A 21,280-nucleotide genomic window follows, 5' to 3' on the forward strand; every position below is an offset into this window, starting at 1 on the left:
TTAGGAAGAAAAGGGGGAAGAGGTGGGAGATGGGTGGCGGAGGGAACGGGTGGCGATGTTTCTATTTTACCTAATATATGTGGGGTTTTGTGTTAGCATTGTTTGTGCAGGTTCTTTGCTGTTCACTTGTGTTCCTTTGGTGGTGAGAGGTTGGGGCTGGCCTAGGGTGTGGTTGTTCATTTGTGGTTGGCTGTGGTGGTCTTTGTTTTCACGTGTGAGTGGGTGTTTTGGATCAGGTTCGCCATATTGATTCGTACGCTGTTGGTGGATTTTTGTCGTTGTCTTGTTCGGCTGTGTGTGTGATAAAGGGGAGCCATACCGGGGTGAAGGCGTCGTCTTCTATTTGTCCCTGTGTCAGTTTCAGTTGGTTGGTTAATTTTTCTAGTAGATACTATTTGGTACCATTGGTCCTAGTCCAGCCCTCTAACCACTGCACCTCACTGCCTCCCTTGCCCGAACAGCTGTCCCTGGCTCTGAATATTTTTTTTATGCCCTCCTTGCATTTCCCGCAGTTCCAATCTCATCAGATCTTCCACGTGCTGGTGGTGGCCGCGGCCTTCGTCCACTTCTACGGCGTCTCCAACTTGCAGGAATTCCGCTACGGACTCGAAGGAGGATGTACTGACGACTCGCTCCTCTGAGGACCGCAGGAGACTTTAGTACACACTTCCTAAGTGCTTTTAAAGTAACCTTCTTCGCTAAAATCAAAAAAAGGAGACTCTGAACAGTTTCGTTTCTTTTTTCTTTTTCTTTTTCAAGAAACTTAGGAAAAGTTGGCAGTGGTTATTCCTGGCTTCTCCTCTCAAGGCGGACTGGACGTGGGGACGGGATAGGTTGCCAACTGTCCACCGGGTGGAAGTGCCTGTAGCCGCAAACCCCCTTTTATTGACTTCACAGGAGTAACATTGGAATTTTCGGGACACAAGAGAAATTCTGGCAAAAAGGAAAAGAGAGAAAAGGAACCGGGGCCCCTCTTACATGCTCTTTGATGCTGCAAACATACCCCATGCTTGAAGAGACACTCTGAGCTCCCCATTTCCCCATCGTATCCGAAGGAGGCGTCGTATTGATCTGGCAAGGGCGACGGCGTCTCCCCCCTGCCGGGGTGCTCAGAGGCAGGTGCTTAGGGCTGTTTCCCGTTTAATTTTGTCTTTCTTGACAAAAGTAATGTATGCCTAAAATCGAGAGTATTTAATATTTAATATTGAGCTTTAAAAGAAAACGGAGAGAGAGGAAAAAAGGCGCTATCTTATCCCTCCAGCCTATTCTTACTGGAGAGCCGTTTCGTAGTATTACAGGTGGGGTGTTCTTAACTTAGGGGGCTTGTAGAGCTGCTATAGCTTTTTATGTCGAGGTGACTGAAATAATAAAAACAGACGTCTGATGCTGTGGAAGGCTGGGGAGTTCAGGGGTTCGGTTCAGAGACCTGCAGGGAATCTTCCCTCACTGCAAGGATTTGGTAACTGCAACACCCCACTGCGCTACAAGTGTGGCTGCTTTGAGAGTGGTTATTTTTATTTTCTCTGCACTGGTCAGGGGACGGAAGAAGTGCGCCGCTCCTGCGAGTTGCCCACGTTCTCTTCTCTGCAGCTGGGATCTGGCCCAGTGAAAGGTCCCCTTCCCACCCACCCCAAAATTAGAACCTTTTGCAATGCGCTGCAAACTGCTTTTTCAGGCTCCTGGGTGTGCAAAAGAAAGGAAAACCCAGTTTGTGCTGCGAGGTATAATGGCTGCTGGAAGGTGGGGGAGAAAGGTGAATGTTGCTTGGTTCTGAACATGGCGACCCCATCAGGAAGTGCTGAGAGCAGGGGACTTCCAGTTCAGAATCTCGGTGGCTTCTTTCTGCCTCCTGGGCCGCTTTTCCTCGCCAAGCCAACCCAACCCTTCATATCCATCAGGGATGTGGACCCTGTCTCCTTCCATGTGTTGCTGGAATTAAAACTCCTGCCAGCTCTGACCATTGGCCATGCTGGCTGTTAGGAGTTGGGGGTCTAACATCACTGGTGGGGAGGAAGGGGCAGTTTCTCACCACCAGCTTGACTGGCCCTTGATTTGCTTGTGAACATTTTTGTGTGTGTTAAGGTGGAGGTTCATCTCCTTAAATTCCTCCAGATTGGCCTTCCTAATGAGGAGCTGACCTCCTGTTGCTTTACTTTAGGAAATAGGAGCTTTCCGGGCCTGCTCTTTCTGTACATGCAGTTCGGCTGGGCATCTAGCAAGTGCCGCAAGCCAGAACGGCGTTCGGCCATCCTTGCATCAGCAGGACTGTGCTACCTGTAGTCAGCTAGATCTGTGACCATTAAACAGGCTTACCTGCGGTGGACGGCTCGCTCCTCCGAGCTCTGCAGGCATGTGTGTGTCTTGACTAGACAGAAGGACTGCTTGCTCTCAAGTCAGTAGTCAGCGTGATGCTGTGGCTGATGGGAATTGGGGTCCGAAATAGCTGGAGTGCACCAGATTGGCTCAGTGCTGGTGTCTGTTTGAGAAACCTCCCTTCTTCTGGGGCTGCAGTGAAGGACCCATGGCACTCTCTGTTTGCTGCTGGGCTTAGCACCCATCCTCCCAGACTACACTCATACCTTGGGTTACAGACGCTTCAGGTTGCGTCTTTTCGGGTTACCGACCCGCCGAAACCCGGAAGTACCGGAACGGGTTGCTTCCGGGTTTCGGCGATCGCACATGTGCAGAAGCAGTAAATTGTGGTTTATGCAGAACCACCGAATTGCAACCCGTGCGTGCGCAGACAGGGCGCTGTGGGTTGCGAACGTGCCTGCCGCATGGATCACGTTCGCAACCCGAGTGTCCACTGTATTGGCCATGCTAGTTGGGGCTGATGGGGGCTGGGGGTCCAGCAGTACCTGTTCCCCATACCTGGCCAGAGTGTGTGTGTGTGTGTGTGGCTTCACCCCACCCCTTTCCCTCTTTTCTGTAGTAGGCTGCAACACAAGACTAAATACTGCTAGTTGGAGTATCTTGCTGCTGCTGCCACTTGTGCCTGGAGATCTTCAAACATCTGCCCTTGTAGTGCAGAGGCCTCTGTGATACAGGAAAACTGTTCCTGCAAGCTGCTGCTGCTGCTACTTTTCCTTTCTGCTTCTCCCACTCCTTCCGCAAACAGCTTGGAACTTCCTAGTTTTGCATCCCAGCCGATCCTTTAACGCACAGCTTTCCAAACTGTGTGTCAGGACACGTTAGCATGTCGGCTGCAGTGTATAGGCATGTCTTGTGAAAGCTCCCCAGTCTCCTCCCGGGGCCGGAAAGAGGTTAGTGCAACCCCCAGTTTGCTAGTAAAACTGAGTGACTGTGTCGTGAAATAACGCATGCCTCAAAAGTGTGTCGCCAACATGAAAAGTTTGGAAAGCTCTGCTTTAGTGGCCAGAGTGCTTCATACTCAAAGCTTGTGTAATGTTAGTCCCTGCTGATTTTATATTCTGACCTGAACCTGCTGTTCTGCCCTGAGCTAAACACCCAATTCCAGTCGTTTTGGTCTTTGCCTGGCGACTGTGTGTAGGGGGGAAGATACAATACTATGTTGAGCACTGTGTAAGCCTTCATCAGAGTTGACCCAAGCCAGAATTGGCTCTGCGACATCAGGCCCTGGTGCTGGCACAGCTCAGACTAACGCCTCTTAAAAGGAGAATATCCCCTTCTCTCCGTAGGGTGGGAACCAGTATTTCGCTTTGAGTCCCATCCATGTAAAAATGAGAACAGAAGAGCCTGGCTGCAGGATCAGGCCAGAGGCCCACCCACTCCAGCAAGCAGATGCCCCAGTGGCAAGCCTGCAAAGAAAGACCTGGGTGCAACAGGAATTCTTCCCCACTTGCGATCTGGGGTAGCTCAGTTAGTAGAACAGGAGAGACTTAATCTCAGGGTCGTGGGTCAAGAAATTCCTGCATTGCAGGGGGTAGACTAGATGACCCTTGCAGGTCCCTTCCAGCTCTGATTCTGCAGTCTGCAGCAGCTGGGATTCAGATGCACACAGTTAAGGGGAAGCATAGCTGTGGTGAGTGATAGCCGTTGCCTTGTCCTGCCATTTGTCCTGCTGCCGCGAGTTGATTGCAACTCTTCTCCAGAATCCAGGCCAGGCATAGGCAAACTCGGCCTTCCAGATGTTTTTGACTAACTCCCATCATCCCTAGCTAACAGGTCCGTACAGTTAAAGCTATGGTTTTCCCAGTAGTGATGTATGGAAGTGAGAGCTGGACCATCAAGAAGGCTGATCGCCGAAGAATTGATGCTTTTGAATTCTGGTGCTGGAGGAGACTCTGGAGAGTCCCATGGACTGCAAGAAGATCAAACCTCTCCATTCTGAAGGAAATCAGCCCTGAGTGCTCACTGGAAGGACAGATCCTGCAGCTGAGGCTCCAGGACTTTGGCCACCTCATGAGAAGAGAAGACTCCCCGGAAAAGACCCTGATGTTGAGAAAGATGGAGGGCACAAGGAGAAGGGGACGACAGAGGACGAGGTGGTTGGACAGTGTTCTCGAAGCTACCAGCATGAGTTTGACCAAACTGCGGGAGGCAGCGGAAGACAGGAGTGCCTGGCGTGCTCTGGTCCAGGGGGTCACAAAGAGGCGGACATGACTAAACAAGAACAACAAACAGGGCCAGTGGTCAGGGATGATGGGAATTGTAGTCTCAAAACATCTGGAGGGCCGGGCTTGCCTATGCCTGGTCTAGGAAAACCGATGGGACCCTAACCCTTTATGGGTGAAGGCAGTCATCTCAAAATATTTATTTTCTTCCGGGTTCCATCTAATTCGTGAAGGAAAACGCCAGGTTTTTAGAGCACTTAGACTAAGGATATACATTATGAGAGACACCTTATTGCTTATGTCTACCCAGCAGTGGTTTCGGGAAAGTTCCTATTGCCCTTCTCGTAATTTTGCTCTGAAAAAGAGCAAATGTGATGCACCACCATTCCAGATATCTTTAAAGCCTTCCGTTCCCAGTAGCTTGGACCCAAGCTGACCACGAAAGCAGAATTTGCTGGTGCAATCTACCTCGAGTTTGCCCAAACTCGACTTGCAGATCCTTCGCTCAAGAGTGTTAAAAAGAGGAGATTCCCCATTAACAGGGGTGGAGACCCTGTGTTGCCTTTCAGATTTTGCTGGACTATTAATTCCCACCATCCCTGGCCTTTAGCCATGCTGGTTTCTGGGGTTGCTGAAAGTTGGAGTCCTACAAAATCTGGAAGCGTTCAGATTTCCCCGTCCAGACCCCAACCCTGAGCTCCTAAAACCTTACGCATTTCTAACACAGCAGGCTTCTGGACTTTCACGAGTGTTAAAAATGTTAGACGTGGCTCTTTTGCTCCACCCACCCGCAGTGTTAAATTAGACTTGCCCTATACTGTGATTCATTTAAAAGCTCCACCAGCGGTGTTGATGCTGTGAACCTCAACTTGCAGGCAAGATGGCCCGAGTTTGTCTCACAGCTGTGTTTTCAGTGTTTTCGTCTCTGGGACTCGCCTTTCAGAAAGGGGTCCCTAAATACATTATTTTTAACCATATACCTGCATGGTTAGTATTGCAGCTATCGCAACCTGTTATCTATCAGGCCACGATTCTCTTAGAGCATGGTGCAAGATGGCAGGATCGATCCCAGTACGAGACAGCTTGCATGTTCTTGTATTGCAGGGGGTTGGCCTAGACCAGGGTTTCTCAAACTTGGGTCTCCAGCTGTTTTTGGACTACAACTCCCATCATCCTTAGCTAGTCAGGGATGATGGGGATTGTAGTCCAAAAACTGTTGGGAGACCCAAGTTTGGGAAACCTTTGGCTAGATGATCCACAGGGTTCATTCTAACAAGACCTTTCTTGGATTCTGCGACCCAGTGGTGTGCCCAGTAATCCAGTGACCTTTTCCAGATGAGCAAATGGGCATAAATTGAAGATCGCCTTCGTAATACTGGGATTAAATGTGCTAAAACAGGGGTGGGAAACCTTTGGCCTTCCAGATGTTGTTGGGGCACAACCCCCCACCCAATCCCCGATCAATGGGGCTGCTGGGAGTCCAACAGCATTTGAACCCACCCCTTCAGCAAAAGTAGCTGCTCCAAATCGACTCGAAATTCACCTGCCTTGAAGATTGCGACTCTCCACTCGTCCACCCAAGCAGGTAAAGAATGCAGACTTCCACGTCGATGGCTTTTCCCTTTTTAAAAAAATAAAATAAAATATTGGGAGTGACTTGAAAACCTTACAGCACACAACCGCTATCCATGTTTACTCAGAAGTAAATCCAGCCGAATTCAGTGGGACTTACTCCCAAGTGAGAGGGTTTAAAATTGCCGCCTCAATCTCGACACCTTTGTTTCATGGGACAGGATGAAGCAGAACCTGTAAAGATAAAGGGACCCCTGACCATTAGGTTCAGTTGTGGCCGACTCTGGGGTTGCAGCGCTCATCTTGCTTTATTGGTCGAGGGAGCCAGCATGCAGCTTCCGGGTCATGTGGCCAGCATGACTAGGCCGCTTTTGGCGAACCAGAGCAGCACACGGAAACGCCGTTTACCTTCCCGCCGGAGTGGTACCTATTTATCTACTTGCACTTTGACGTGCTTTCAAACTGCTAGGTTGGCAGGACTGAGCAACGGGAGCTCACCCCGTTGCGGGGATTCGAACTGCCGACCTTCTGATCGGCAAGCCCTAGGCTCCTAATTGGCGGTTGCTCAGGTGCAGAGCATCTGCTGTGCGTGCAGCAGGTCCCAAGTTCGAATCCTGAACGGCATCTCTGGGAGAGAGCCTGGTTTCAAATCTCCAGTCAAGGTAGACAACACTGGTATAAGCTTTCTAGAGGTTCCTGTATTTTAAACCATGGAAAAAAGGTAGGTTTTGTGGACACCCATGGTTAATCCAAGGTTAAAAGTCTTACAAGCACAACAGTTCAAGGCTGCAGTGTTTTAAGTTTGATTTCCTCTGTGCGATTTGAGAATCCCTGCTGGTTTTAAGAAAAACAGTTCTACGTGAAAGCGAGCCCTGTGTGATTTGGTGGTGCTTGCTCCTAGGTAAACAGGGATAGGATTGCAGCCTTAAAACGTCACGGCTTTGCTCCAGTGCGCCGCAAGTTGCAAGCGAATATCCTCAGCTTTTAATTGAGTGAAGAAATTCTTGGTATTAGGCTGCCAGTCTTGGGGGGGGGGGCTTTCTCTTGGGGGCAGAGCAGCCCTTCTGAGGCAGAAGGACCATTTTGCAAGCTCTCTAACCCCAAGCAATCTTCAGCGCATGGAGGGTGCATGTGTAAGAGAGAAACTGCAGGAGCCAGATAATAATGAGTAGGTTTAAAAATGAAGTTGCAGCTGCAAAGTATTAGCCCACCCTGGAAAGAAAAAAAATATCCTAATAAGTAACTAGATTTTATTGTGCAGAAAGACTTATACCCACTGTAAGGGAGATAAATGAACATTTTGCCAGCCACAAACGATGGGAGTGACATGGAACTTGGCAGTTTGCTTGGAGGATAAACGGAAGCATTTTGCAAAAGTCAATACGATGGTGCAAAATCCCTAACCTTTAAGAAAAACAAGGGGTGAGTTTTAAGATTGCAGTCAGAAAACCTAACTGTATTTAATAATTGATACGATACCGGTAGAGAGCTAATGAGAGAGAGAGAGAGAGAAAGCAACTAAATAAATCTGAAAAACTGATAGTTGGGAGAAAAAATATTAATATAGATCTATTATTTCAAATACGATTATAGTTGGGATAGCGGCATAGATCTATTACTTAGAGATGTAAATGTTTTGAATAAGAGAGCAGATGTACTGAATATATTTGTTTCACAGAGAGAATAATGTGCTCATAACAATGAACTTTTTTGTTCCGTTTGTAAACTAGGGAAGATTTTAAGTTGTTTATCAGCAATAAACATTTTTAGTAGATCTAACGGCTTTGCAACTTTTAAAAAGTTTGTCTGGTACTTTGACGGGCACGCTGATCTCAAGAGAAACATGTTAAACACCCCCATTTCAAAGATAAGGAGGATAACTGTAACGCCTGCTCCCACCTGACCAAATTTAGTGGCAGGCAGTTCCAGGGGCAAAAGCAGGCTGAGCGAAACACAGTGAAAGCAGCAATCCCTCTTGCTGTTCTGGCTTCTGGGATAGCTGCACAGCCTGCATTCGCTCCATAAGACGCACACATTTCCCCTTACTTTTAAGGAGGGAAAAAGTGAGTCTTATAGAGCAAAAAATACGGTATGTTTCCCAAATCCCCTTGGCAAAAGAGCGTTTGTAAAAAAAGACACTCCTTTTAAATCCTGGTTGACGGGTCAAAAATTTAGGAGGAATGTTAAAGCGCAAGATCTGAAGGAGCGTCTCCACCCTCGTCGTTCAGCCCAGACACTGAGGTCCAGCTCCGAGGGCCTCCTGGCGGTTCCCTCCCTGCGAGAAGCGAAGCTACAGGGAACCAGGCAGAGGGCCTTCTCGGTGGTGGCACCCGCCCTGTGGAACGCCCTCCCACCAGATGTCAAGGAAATAAACAACTACCTGACTTTTAGAAGACATCTGAAGGCAGCCCTGTTTAGGGAAGCTTTTAACGTTCGATTAATTATTGTGAGTTGTAGTCCCAAAAGAGGGGGGGCGGGCGTTTCCTAACAAATCTCCGTCTCTTGGCAGCTGTAAGGAGGGATGTTGCCCATTGGCAGCTAGTGGTGGCGCCTAGGTGAAGCCAGGTTCACATCTGGATAAAACCACCCTCGGGTGGGTGCCATTTGAACTTGGCGATTTGGCAACTGATGGCTACATATTACCTCCAGCTCCAAAAGGCGGCGTATGTCTGTGTATCAGTTCCTGAGAATCACAAGTGCTGCTGTGCTCAGATTCTGCTTGCAGTTTTTACACAGGCATCTGTGAGTACAGGATGCTGAACGTGCGCCAGTGGCCTGACCCAGCGGGCTTTTCTTACGTAACAAAGGAAGACTTCCAAGAGAGAATCTTTTAACATAGCACTTAAATAAGTGCAGCAAGTTTCAAAAAGTCAGGTAATGCACTCCCAAGTCAGAAATTTTGAAACAATACCAGCACCGTGCCATTTTACTTTTTCTCATATCTGAACTATGCACTGGCTGTTTCTTCGAATATCTTTTTTCCTATTTATTTTTATTTGGTAACCATTTCTCCCTTTCCGAGGAAGGAACAAAAACTTTCAAAGTTCCCGGCGTCCCTGACTTAAGATTCCCACTCCTCAGCTCTGCCTACCAAGCGCTCACTGGCTAATAAATAAATTAATAAAAATAAAATAAGTAAAATTTATTTTTATTATTATTATGGTGCCTTTCCACTGTAGTGAGACCAGAAGAGGATCATTTCATTGTTGCATTGGCAAAAGCTTAAGCGGTCATGAACTTGCTATTTAGACACAAGGATTTTGTTTTAGTCATTTATTTTTATTTTTAATTACTTGGTACCACAGCGCTCTCAAAAATGGCAAAGGCTACAATCTCACCTACATGGGAGGAAGCCCCACTGAATTCAGTAGGACTTACTTCCAAGTAGACATGGGTGCAGCGGTGCTGCAAGGCAGCTATACTTGAGCTTTCTCCTTTTTTCTCCTGCAGCATAAAAGATGGGCATATACCCCAATCAAATCTCTTAGGTCTATGCCAAAGATCAGCAAAAATATCAGAATTCTGCTATTTTCCAACATAAGCTACACTTGAAATACGGCTTCCCTGCTCTTTAGTAAATGCATTTCAGAAAAAAGAACATGAGAGTGCTTATTTTTAAACTGAGGACTTCACATCAGTCAAGGCTGACAGCTTTTTATTTTTAGGCAGTGGCGTATGGCTACAAGCCACAAATATTTATGATAAATTATTTCAACTCTGCCCTCCCATTGAATTCACGCAGCTGCCCATGTCAGGAAACTCTTGCGCCGCAAAAAGAAAAAAGTGTTAAGATTTCAAGTTTTAGGTTTTATTAGGGTCCCAACAAGCTCTGTCGCAAAACATGATTTAAGTGCATTGTGCAATCAGTTTTAACATTTCCTGGATGATTTAAGCGTATGAGTTGTGCGGATGGCTTCTGGAAGACCTAAACCACTTCATCTTGTGCAGCTTGTAGAGGGGAGAACGGTTGCTCTTCAGAAATCTGGGCGATCCTTTTTCAGCTTGTCGTAGTCCACGTTCACCGCATAGAACTGGAAGAGGAAAGCACAGCTGTTAGGATGAAAACCCTATCTGTACAAAGGGTTACCTTCTGCTTGGACTACTGCCATGCGCTCTACGTGGGGCTACCTTTGAAGGTGACTCGGAAACTACAATTAATCCAGAATGCGGCAGCTAGACTGGTAACTGAAGTGGTCGCCAAGACCATATAACACCGGTCCTGAAACATTGGCTCCCAGTACATTTCTGAGCACAATTCAAAGTGTTGGTGCTGACCTTTCAAGCCCTAAACGGCTCAGTATAGCTGAAGGAGCGTCTCCACCCCCATTGTTCAGCCCAGACACTGAGGTCCAGCGCCAAGGGCCTTCTGGCGGTTCCCTCCCTGCGAGAAGTGAGATTACAGGGAACCAGGCAGAGGGCCTTCTCGGTGGTGGCGCCCACCCTGTGGAACGCCCTCCCACCAGATGTCAAGGAAATAAACTACCACCTGACTTTTAAAAAGGTAAAGGTACCCCTGCCTGTACGGGCCAGTCGTGTCCGACTCTAGGGTTGTGCGCCCATCTCACTTAAGAGGCCGGGGGCCAGCGCTGTCCGGAGACACTTCCGGGTCACGTGGCCAGCGTGACAAAGCTGCTCTGGCGAGCCAGCACCAGCGCAACACACGGAAACGCCGTTTACCTTCCCGCTATAAAGCGGTACCTATTTATCTACTTGCACTTAGGGGTGCTTTTGAACTGCTAGGTGGGCAGGAGCTGGGACCGAAAGACGCGAGCTCACCCCGCCTCAGGGATTCGAACCGCCGACCATGCGATCGGCAAGCCCTAGGCACTGAGGTTTTACCCACAGCGCCACCCGCGTCCTTTTAGAAGACATCTAAAGGCAGCCCTGTATCAGGAAGTTTTTAATGTCTGACATTATTGTTTCTATTTTGCTGGAAGCCGCCCACAGCGGCTGGGGAAATCCAGCCAGATGGGCAGGGTATAAGTAATAAAAAGTATTATTATTGATTTAACTAGGAGAAAAGTTATGAACGAAGCGCACTAACAAGATGTAGTGTGTGCACCATTTCATGTTTTACTGGAAAACCTTAGGTCACTGTTACTTGGAAGGCAGCGCCTTGGGGGAACAGTCCCCCCTTGGGTCCACTCCTTGGCTATAAATAGGATATCTGACTTACGACTTCAGCACTGCCATTACAGAGTGACAGCGCCACCATAATTTCACCATTGCAACCAGCTGTTTCATTTCCACTTACCTTGGATCCCAAACGCCTCGCGAGTCAAATGTTTTAGCTTCTGAATGCCGCAAACCCGGAAGTGAGTGTTCCGGTTTGCGAATGTTCTTTGGAACCCGAATGTCCGACACAATGTCTGTGGCTTCCGATTGGCTGCAGCAGCTTCCTGCAGCCAATCGGAAGCGGCGCCTTGGTTTCTGAGCATTTTGGAAGTCGAACGGACTTCCGGAGCGGATTCCGTTTGACTTCCGAGATACCACTGTATTTGAAAGACCGGTCATTGAGTATATAAACCCTGAAGCCCAAACAAAGCTTCTGTTTTTCTTTAGGTCTCAAGTCGTTTGAGAGCTATAGATCACAAAATGGTGAAAGAAGATTTTGTGAAAGCCTAGAAAGTAGCACTCCGTTTTAGGCTATTTTATTCCAGTGGACTCAAGAAAGGCTAAATTCTTCTCTGGATTGCATCAAAAGTTTTTGATCTCCCAGAACAAGCCTTTAAACCTTTTAGCAGCTCAAGCTGTACCCAAATGGTGACATTATGCAAGACTAGACACCTCATTTTCATTGTCTCTCCTTACTTACTGCACCTGGCTCCCCCCTGAAAATCATCTGTCGGGGCTTGTGAAGTAGCCCAGAATGCAACCCTTAAGTTTCATAGTTTTGCAGAATAAATAGTAATCTCCTCTGACAGTAGGAGGCCAGAAATGTACATGGTCTTAGTTGCCCTGTTCTCCAGGTTGCAGACAATCTGCAGACATGCCAAGACTTTTGGATCACTATATTATGATCAGTTGAAGTTATAGGGCTGGCAGCCACCTTAACCAACTAAATTTGCAGCATATTACGCGTTTTAAGCAAATCTGTATACATCTGCATATAAATAAAAGTTTAAGAAACAGATTGGTGTTTAAATAATGCATGCCACTGTTGTTGGAGAGAGCCCTTTAACAAAGCCATTTTCCCTTCTCACTCAAAGGTGAGACTTACCACCTGCAGGTGATAAAGCCTTTTATAGTTAATTGGTTTTTTAATTAAATCAGGAGCACCTGCTTAAATATTTATCAGCTAAACGTTGCATCCTTATTCAGGATGCATGAACACATCATCACAGTGAGATTTATTTTCCAGGCTGCTGGTTGCCTTTCCTGGATCTCTGAGTAACGTTTACATTGCAAGAGTTTGTACGTTTTGTTTAGAACGCAACACTAAACATCTCAAGTTATTTAAAGCACCGGTTCTTAAAGTGTTCTCATTTTCACATGCCTCTGGCCTCTTTTAGCAACACAGCCGGACAACGGCTTTTATACAAAGCCAAATATGGGAGAAACAGAGCTTTCTGCTCTCTTTGGCAGACAAGAGCTGGGATGCCTTAAATATCACACAGTTGTGCAAGGGCAGGCAGAATGTACTACAAGGGGCAAGCAGATTCCACGCTAGCCAGAAATAATTGCCTTAGGCAAGAAAGAGCAAATACTTCCACTTAATTATAAAAGGAAGTATTTTCAGAGCTGAACTGCAAGAAACTGGGTAAGTGCCTAGGAGCCCTAAACAGGCAGTTAATATCACAATTCTTCTGTTGCGCACACACTGAAATTATACCCCATTGATTCAGTAGGAGGAAAAGATCTCTAATCATTCAACTTTAATGGGCTTAAAAGCAATTTTGCAGGCAGAATCACGGGTCAATGGCAGCAACTCAGGGATTTATCATGCAGAGTTGAGAAGATTGAACCGGAGGGGAGAGTGAAGAATCACAGAAGGGACCCGAGGGTCATCTAATCCAACCCCCTGAAATGCTGTAACCACACATTATTATTATTATTATTATTATTATCCGCCTTTCATCCCTGAACAACCATAGTTTAGAGGTCCCGGGCCCTAAGGAAGTCAGACTATCCTCCACCAGGGCCTTTTCAGTGATGGCTCCGACCTGGTGGAATGCTCTGTCCCATGAGACCAGGGCCCTTCAGGATTTAACTTCCGTCGGGCCTGTAAGACAGAGCTATTCCGCCTGGCCTTTAATCTGAATTCAGCCTGATCTTTTATTTCCCTTCCCTTCCCATCCCTTCCCCTTTTATGAATATTATCGGCTCTGAGACCCCACAGCTAATTCTCCCCTGGTCTCCTCGCTGGCCCAAGTAGGACCAATTCTGCCAGCTAGCCCTGGGGATTATCTAATGCTTATTTCCCCTAAATTGATTTTTTAATTTTACTGTTATTCATGTTTTTACACTGTATTTTATGCTGCTTTTATAATTAAGTGTTTTAAATTTGTTGTTAGCCGCCCTGAGCCCGGTTTTTGAACCGGGAAGGGTGGGGTATAAATAAAAAACTATCATCATCATCATCATCATCATCCATAGATCTCAAGGAGGTTCACTGGTTATACAGTGGTGCCCCGCAAGACGAATGCCTCGCAAGACGGAAAACTCGCTAGACGAAAGAGTTTTCCGTTTTGGAGGTGCTTCACAAAACGAATTTCCTATGGGCTTGCTTCGCAAGACGACAATGTCTTGCGAGTTCCTGCTGGTTTTTCCCCTCCCCCCCCCTTTTTCTAAGCCGCTAAGCCGTTTATCAGCTGATCCGATCAGCAGATAAGCCGCTAAAAGCCGCTAATAGCGCTAATCCGCTAATCCTTCAATGGGCTTGCTTCGCAAGACGAAAAAACCGCTAGACGAAGAGAATCACAGAACGGATTCTTTTCGTCTTGCAAGGCACCACTGTATTAAATGTCACCAAGAAAAAATGGTGCCTCAACATTTTGTTGTGGCAACCATAACCTAGGTTTAAGGTGCTACTTGGTGATTAGCTTAAATATCTGAGTTGGATTTCTACTCCCATCATTCCTAATCAATGGATGGGGCTGATGGGACTTGGAGTCCAGCAACCTCTGCTGGACACCAGACTCCCCATTCCTGGCCTATAGGATAGCTAGCACTATAACCCTAGTTAGGTATTTTGTACCATACCTTGTACTGGTCATTGGGTCCCAGTTTGTTCCAAGGCTCCGGGTTGTTCTTTCTGTCCCAGCTAGGCAAAGAAACGTGACAAGAGGAAGACAGCAGTAAGAGGGAGAAAAACCTACAGCATGAAGCATAACCACTCTACCCATCTGTTGGCACAAGGTTCTCACCAATTTAATGATCATGGCCTCCTCAATGCCACCAGAAGTGCACACTTCTTTTATAATGTGGGATGTAAAAAAAAAAGCCCACCATATCACAAGTATTAGTAAAACTCCTTTAAGGTAAAGGTAAAGGGACCACTGACCATTAGGTCCCGTCGTGACTGACTCTGGGGTTGCAGCGCTCATTTCGCTTTATTGGCCAAGGGAGCTGGCGTCCAGCTTCCGGGTCATGTGGCCAGCATGACTAAGCCGCTTCTGGCAAACCAGAGCAGCGCACGGAAACGCCGTTTACCTTCCCGCTGGAGCAGTACCTATTTATCTACTTGCACTTTGAGGTGCTTTTGAACTGCTAGGTGGGCAGGAGCAGGGACCGAGCAATGGGAGCTCACCCCATCGTGGGGATTCAAACCGCCTACCTTCTAATTGGCAAGCCCTAGACTCTGTGGTTTAACCCACAGCGCCACCCGCATCCCTCCTTAACTGGCTTTAAAGCACCACAAAGCCACCATGTCAAAAGTTTCATTACAGTCATACCTCAGGTTACAGACGCTTCAGGTTGCAGGTTTTTGGGATACGGATGCGCCGAAACCTGGAAGTACCGGAACGGGTTACTTCCGGGTTTCGGCGCTCGCACATGTGCAGAAATGCTAAATCGCTCTTTGTGCATGCGCAGAAGCCCCAAATTGCAAACTGCGCATGTGCGGACACGGCGCTGCGGGTTGCGAACGAGCTTCCTGCATGGATCATGTTCGCAACCCGAGCGTCTACTGTATCTTGATATACCACATATGAACATGTACAACTGATGAAGCCCAGGAGGCGAAACAAGGCATTATTCCGGAAATCCTTGTCAAGATTTCCATTTTATGAACATACAAAGACATACATGGTACAGAAACTAGCAGATATTTGGACTTTATGAATGAACTGATCTATTGGGACTTCTGTTTACATTGTTGTACTTTATGTGTTGATTATGTGCAAGAGAAGTATTTGATACTGTGATAAAATACAGAAGAGAATTGTTTATGTGAATGCACAGCCGGTTTGGTGTGTTTGGCAACCCAATCCTACATTTTCTTCTGGGACGCGGGTGGCGCTGCTGTCTAAACCACTGAGCCTCTTGGGCTTGCCGATTGGAAGGTCGGCGTTTCGCATCCACGTGACGGTGGTGAGCTCCCGTTGTTCGGTCCCAGCTCCTGCTAACCTAGCAGTTCAAAAGCATGCCAGTGCAAGTAGATAAATAGGTACCACTGTGGCGGGAAGGTAAACAGTGTTTCTGTGTGCTCTGGTTTCCGTCGTGGTGTCCCGTTGCACCAGAAGCGGTTTTGTCATGCTGGCCACATGACCCAGAAAGCTGTCTGTGGACAAACGCGTCTCCATCCCGTGAAAGCGAGATGAGCACCACAACCCCACAGTCGCCTTTGACTGGGCTTAACCGCCCAGGGGTCCTTTATGTTTTACCTACACTTTCTCCATGGCAGGCTCCTGTTAGTCTTTGTGCTTTCTGCACACAGTTAATTGGCTTTACAGTCATACCTCGGGTTACAGACGCTTCAGGATGTGTGTTTCCGGGTTGCGTACCGTGCCGAACCCGGAAGTACTGTAACAGGTTACTTCTGGGTTTCAGCGCTCGCGCATGCGCACAAAAACCAAATCGCAACCTGCGCGTACACGGCAGGTAAAATACCCTTTTAGCTATGCTGTACTGCTCATTGCAATGCCTTGGATACAACTCAGCTGAGGAATGGCAATGCTATTATGATTGATTTTCTTGCTCTAAAGCTAAGAAGCTGATGCTAATGTTTCACTGTGGTTTTATAATTGGTTGGAAGCCACCCAGAATGGCTGGGGCAACCCAGTTAGATGGGAGCCATATAAATTTGATTATTATACTACCTCTGCAGCACAGCATGCCATATTTTATTCAGGTGGTGCTTTAAGATGGCAACACTTAAAGAAGTGGCAAAAGGTCTGCCCCCAAGAAGCTTGGAAGATTAGTCATCAGCCTGACCCTGCCATGCCATCAATCCCTGCCGCTGGGTTCCAAGATGCTTTTCGGTGGCAGGGTCGCTTCTGAAAAGAAGCAAGCTCACATCCACTTAGGCCACGGATCCCTGTGATTAATTTTGAGTAAAGCCAAGCAGTGTGCAGCTGCCACGGATAGGAGTAAAGCTTAGGTCCCCTTCAAAAGCGCTGCCTCGTATTCATCCGTGAAGGACACCTGGGGCGAGCACGTGACATGGTTTTGTGGGGGTGGCAATTGCCAGCAACATGGCAAGGGCTCCCCAAATCAACTACTATACAGTGGACGCTTGGGTTGTGAACGTGATCCGTGCGGGATGCACGTTCGCAACCCGCAGGACTCACAACCCGCAGCAACGCATCTGCACACACGCGGGTTGCAATTTGGCGCTTCGGCACATGCGCAAAGCGCGATCCCTGAAACCCAGAAGTAACCCGTTCTGGTACTTCTGGGTTTCGGTGGGTCCGTAACCTAAAAAACGCAACCTGAAGCGTCTGTAACCCAAGGTATGACTGTACTCTATTCCGAACTTAAAAATGGAAAGTGTAATGCTGGTGGTCAACAAAAGAGGTTTAAAGACTGTCTCAAGGCCAATCTTTAAAAATGTAGTATAAACACCGACAATTGGGAAACACTGGCCAGTGATAGTTCCAATTGGAGAACAGCCTTTCCCAAAGGTGTCCTGGGCTTTGAAGACGCTCGAACTCAGGACACAAGGGAGAAATATGCTAAGAGGGAGGCAAGCTTGGCAAACCCACTCCGTGATCAACTCCCACCCGGACACCTATGTGGAAGGACGTGTGGATCCAGAATTGGCCTCCACAGTCACTTATGGACTCATTGTTAAAACTGTGTTTAGGAAAGACAATCTTACTCGGCTACGAGGGATCGCCGAAGAAAGAAAGGCTGACTTACCAGACATCAGGATTGCGAAGAGCAAGGCGCATGACGTAGAGGCCCGCGCCGGTCCCTCCAATTCCAATAAAGATGAACAGAGGAATCAACTGTGATAAACAGAATGTTTCGAGATCAAAAGCGGAAGTTGAATACCAGGATAAGTCGCCATCGCACGTTTGAACCGAAGGGGAATGTGTCAGACCCCAAAGTAGGTAACCTGATGTCCTTAAAGGAATGAGGATATGGAAGGAAAAGAACAGGGGGGAAGTATGTGCAAAGGGAAAGTTGTCACTGGTAGGGGCACATATTCAAAACCACCTGCGTCCACGTTTTCTGTCCAAGATACTGTGGCCCCATCAGGATGACCTCCCATGACAAAGTGTGGGTGGGAGAGGTCAACTATGAATCACACCTCCACACTCAAGCAACCCTTTAGGCAGACAACATGCCTCTTCAGTCTGCTCCCAGGTTGTTAACTAATTTTTTTTAAGTCTCCCTTTGCAATTTTTATTTACGAGAGAATTTCTAACCTGCCTTTCTTCCAAAGATTCCTGGGGAGGTTACATTAGAACAAGACGCGAGAGAATAAAAGTGATTCGACACTGCTTGTAGAAAACAGATAAAAGCATAGCACACACCCCATGAACCACCTGGGCTCTCTCATCTGCGACAGAAACCAAATTCCTCTTACCTGCCTGCCCACCCAAAAATCCCAGGCAAAGAGGTTCGTTTTCACAGGATATCAATGCAGATGTTGTTGAAAGCCAACTCCCATCGGCATAGCCAATGGTCAGAGATGATGGGAGCTGGACCAACAACATCTGGAAGGCACCAAGTTGGTGATGGCTGCCACAAACCTCTTTGCTGGGTCTCTTTTGGCAGGGGGTTTAGCAAAATTAAGGTGGTGCTAGTAGCAACATAGTGATGCTGGCAACCCCGCCTGAGAAAGTGGCCTGCACAGGCATTTTAAGAGCTCAAAGGAGTTAACATCACAGAGGCCAAGAGAAGGGGAGGTAGCAGCTCCCAGGCTCTGCAAGGCCCAGAAAGCTAAATTATCCTTCTCTTACCAAGGGAAATCCAATCTTTTCTAAAGTACCTTTGGAGGAGGGGAGGGGATATTGCCCCCAAAAAGCTGCATCCTAACCCTTTAGACTAAAACAATACAATACAAGCCTGTTCACTCATTTATCTGTGCCTATTATTTATTGACAAGTTTTATATTTCTTACTGTATGCTATGTTTACCTCTCCACCCACTGCAGAAAGGAAGGGCGGTTTAGGAGTCTTGCTGTTGCTTAAAAATAAAAACGAAATTTGCTGCAACCTGCTTTGGTCTTTCTAGCACAACTAAAAAACAAAACAGAATTCTGTTGCCATCTGGGGTTTCCCCTCCCCCCTTGCATGCCTAAAAAAAATTAGGATTTGTTGCAATCTGTTTCCTTTCCTCGCATAATTAAAAGCAAAGGAGAATTTGTTGCAATCTGGGTTTCCCTCCTCACTCCCTTTGCATACCTAAAAAAACACACGATTTGTTGCAATCTGCTTCCTTTCCTTCAGTAATTAAAAGTAAAGGAGAATTCGTAGCAACCTGGGGTTTGTTTATTTTATTGTTCCTTTGCAACAAATCCTTTTTTTTTTTAGGTATGCAAAGGAAAACAAAAAAGACCCCCCACATTGAAACAAATTCCCCTTTGCCTTTTTAATTGCATGAGGACAGAAAGCAGATTGCAACAAATACTATCTTTTTTTTAAGGTATGCAATCTGTTTAGGTATGCAATTAAAAGGGCAAAGGGGAATTTGTTGCAATGGGAGGGGTTTTTTGGTTTTGTTTTGTTTTCTTTTCCATGCCTACAAAAAGAAAAAAAGAGGATTTCTTGCAATCTGTGGGGTTTCTTTGTGTTTTCCTTTGCATACCTAAAAAAAGGGGGAGAAAGAGCATTTCTTGCAATCTGTGGAGGGTTTCTTCGTTTTGGTTTTCCTTTGCATACCTAAAAAAAGAGGATTTCTTGCAATCTGTGGGGTTTCTTCGTTTTCCTTTGCATACCTTTAAAAAGGGGGGGGGGGAGGATTTCTTGCCATCTGTGTCTCGCAATCTTCCCCGCGCGAGGAACAAAATTCGAAATAAAAGAGAAGAATGCAATAAAAAGGGCAAAGGAGGCGGCTCGGGGCGCAGAATACTACCGGGCTCCCCCCTCCCCCCTATAGCGCTCCCTTCGCCTCGGGAAACACACCCCTCCCCCCCCCGCCTATAGCGCTCCCTCCGGGACTCACGCTCGGGTGCTTCTTCGCGTGGGTCAGCATGAGGCGGAACATGGCGGCGGCGGCGGCGGCGGACCGGACGGCGTCGAAGGAGGAGCTGCAGCAGCGACAACGACAACCCCGACCGTCCCTTCTTTTCTTCTGCCTCAGCGGCCGCCTGACGAGCGCCCAATGTCACTCGAGGACCCCGCTCGAGGACCCCTCTCGGGCTGCCCCGGGAACCGCCTGCAGGGGAAGGAAGCCATTTGCCGCCCCGAGCGACGCGCTCCGAAGAAAACCAGCCGTTAAAAAAATGCCGAGGAGGGCGCCCGGCTCGAATAAGTGGATTCCTCTCCCCCCGTTCGCGTCGAAGGGAATGCAGGCAGTTGGGTAGACAGCTACAAATAGAGGAGAGGAGAGAAGGCAGGCAGCGGGCAGCCGCTAGGGGTCGTCGGACTACAACTCCCGCCGCGCCGGACTGTCGGCGGCAACGGCAGGGGCTGCTGGGAGTTGGAGTCCGGAGATAGCTGGCGGGCTGGTTTGCGGCGTGTGGCTGGAGGGAGGCGAAGAAAGGAGGTGGGGCGATGCACACGCCCCCTGCAGGCTTGGTGGGCGTTGTGCACCTGGCAGGTGCTGGAGACTTGGAGCAATTAAAATGCAATTAGATGCAATTAAAATAAACGCACTTAGTTGCATTTCAGCTCCCTGGTATGTCAACGCAAGAAACAAGCAAAAAAATAAAATAAAATACGAGACACATTGCACAGGCCTTTGTAAATCAAGAAAATCTTTAATAAAAATACATTTTAAAATAAATAAATAACGGTGTATTTTACGTATTGATTTTAATTGCATTTAAAGGCATTTAAAATGCAATTAAATGCAATTAAAATAAATGCATTTAGCTGCATTTCAGCTCCCTGGTATGTCAATACAAGGAAATAAATACTGTAACGGGAAAGGCACGCGCGGGACGGGGAGCGGGCGCGCCCCCGACAATGACGTAGAAAAGGGGCGGGGCGGAGGCGGTGCTTCCCTCCCGTGTCCCGCCCACCCTTCCCCGCCCGGTCGCATCCAAGCTGGGGCTGCTGCAATGCAGTTAAAATAAATGCATTTTGTTGCATTTCAGCTCCCTGGCATGTCAATGCAAGAAACAAGCAAATAAATAAACAACGGTGTGTTTTATGTATTTATTTTAATTGCATTAAAATGTATTTAAATGAAATTAAAATAAACGCATTTAGTTGCATCTCAGCTCCCTGGTATGTAAATGCAAGAAACAAGCAAATAAATAAATAACGGTGCATATTTATTTTAATTGCATTAAATTGCATTAAAATGCAATTAAAATAAATGCATATTGTTGCATTTCAGCTCCCTGCTATGTCAACACAAGAACAAGCAAAAAAGTAAAACACGAGACACATTGCACATGCCTTTGTAAATCAGGAAAACCTTTAATAAAAGTACGTTTAAAAATAAATAAATAACGGTGTATTTTACGTATTTATTTTAATTGCATTTAAATGCAATTAAAATAAATGCATTTTGTTGCATTTCAACTCCCTGGTATGTCAATGCAAGAAATAAGCAAATAAATAAATAAATAAATAACGCCGTATCTTCTGCATTATTTTAATTGCATTTAAATG

General features: G+C 47.0%; 3 protein-coding genes across 5 annotated transcripts in view; 1 reads left to right on the forward strand and 2 right to left on the reverse strand.

Annotated features, from left to right (window-relative positions):
* The window catches only part of LOC310689442 (adiponectin receptor protein 1), a 34,386-nt gene extending 26,500 nt beyond the window's left edge, over positions 1 to 7,886 (forward strand). For 2 of the 3 annotated variants that reach the window (XM_083467171.1, XM_083467172.1), the window contains one exon: positions 513 to 7,886. In XM_083467171.1, coding sequence (XP_083323297.1) covers positions 513 to 641 — 129 coding nt within the window. In that variant the 3' untranslated portion in view covers positions 642 to 7,886. The remainder of the gene's footprint in view (positions 1 to 512) is intronic. The other variant, XR_014517439.1, reaches the window with a different exon arrangement.
* The window catches only part of BCDIN3D (BCDIN3 domain containing RNA methyltransferase), a 235,430-nt gene that overhangs the window by 30,269 nt on the left and 183,881 nt on the right, over positions 1 to 21,280 (reverse strand). The window lies entirely within an intron of this gene.
* Positions 9,894 to 19,846, reverse strand: NDUFA4 (NDUFA4 mitochondrial complex associated). Its single transcript, XM_083467322.1, has 4 exons — positions 19,662 to 19,846; positions 17,409 to 17,497; positions 14,310 to 14,370; positions 9,894 to 10,138 (listed from the first exon to the last, which is right to left on the reverse strand). Exons 1-4 carry the CDS (start codon positions 19,701 to 19,703, stop codon positions 10,082 to 10,084), a joined length of 249 nt encoding a protein of 82 aa, XP_083323448.1. The 5' UTR covers positions 19,704 to 19,846; the 3' UTR covers positions 9,894 to 10,081.

Source organism: Podarcis liolepis, assembly GCF_965112155.1.
Source record: "Podarcis liolepis genome assembly, chromosome: 12".
NCBI lineage: Eukaryota > Metazoa > Chordata > Lepidosauria > Squamata > Lacertidae > Podarcis > Podarcis liolepis.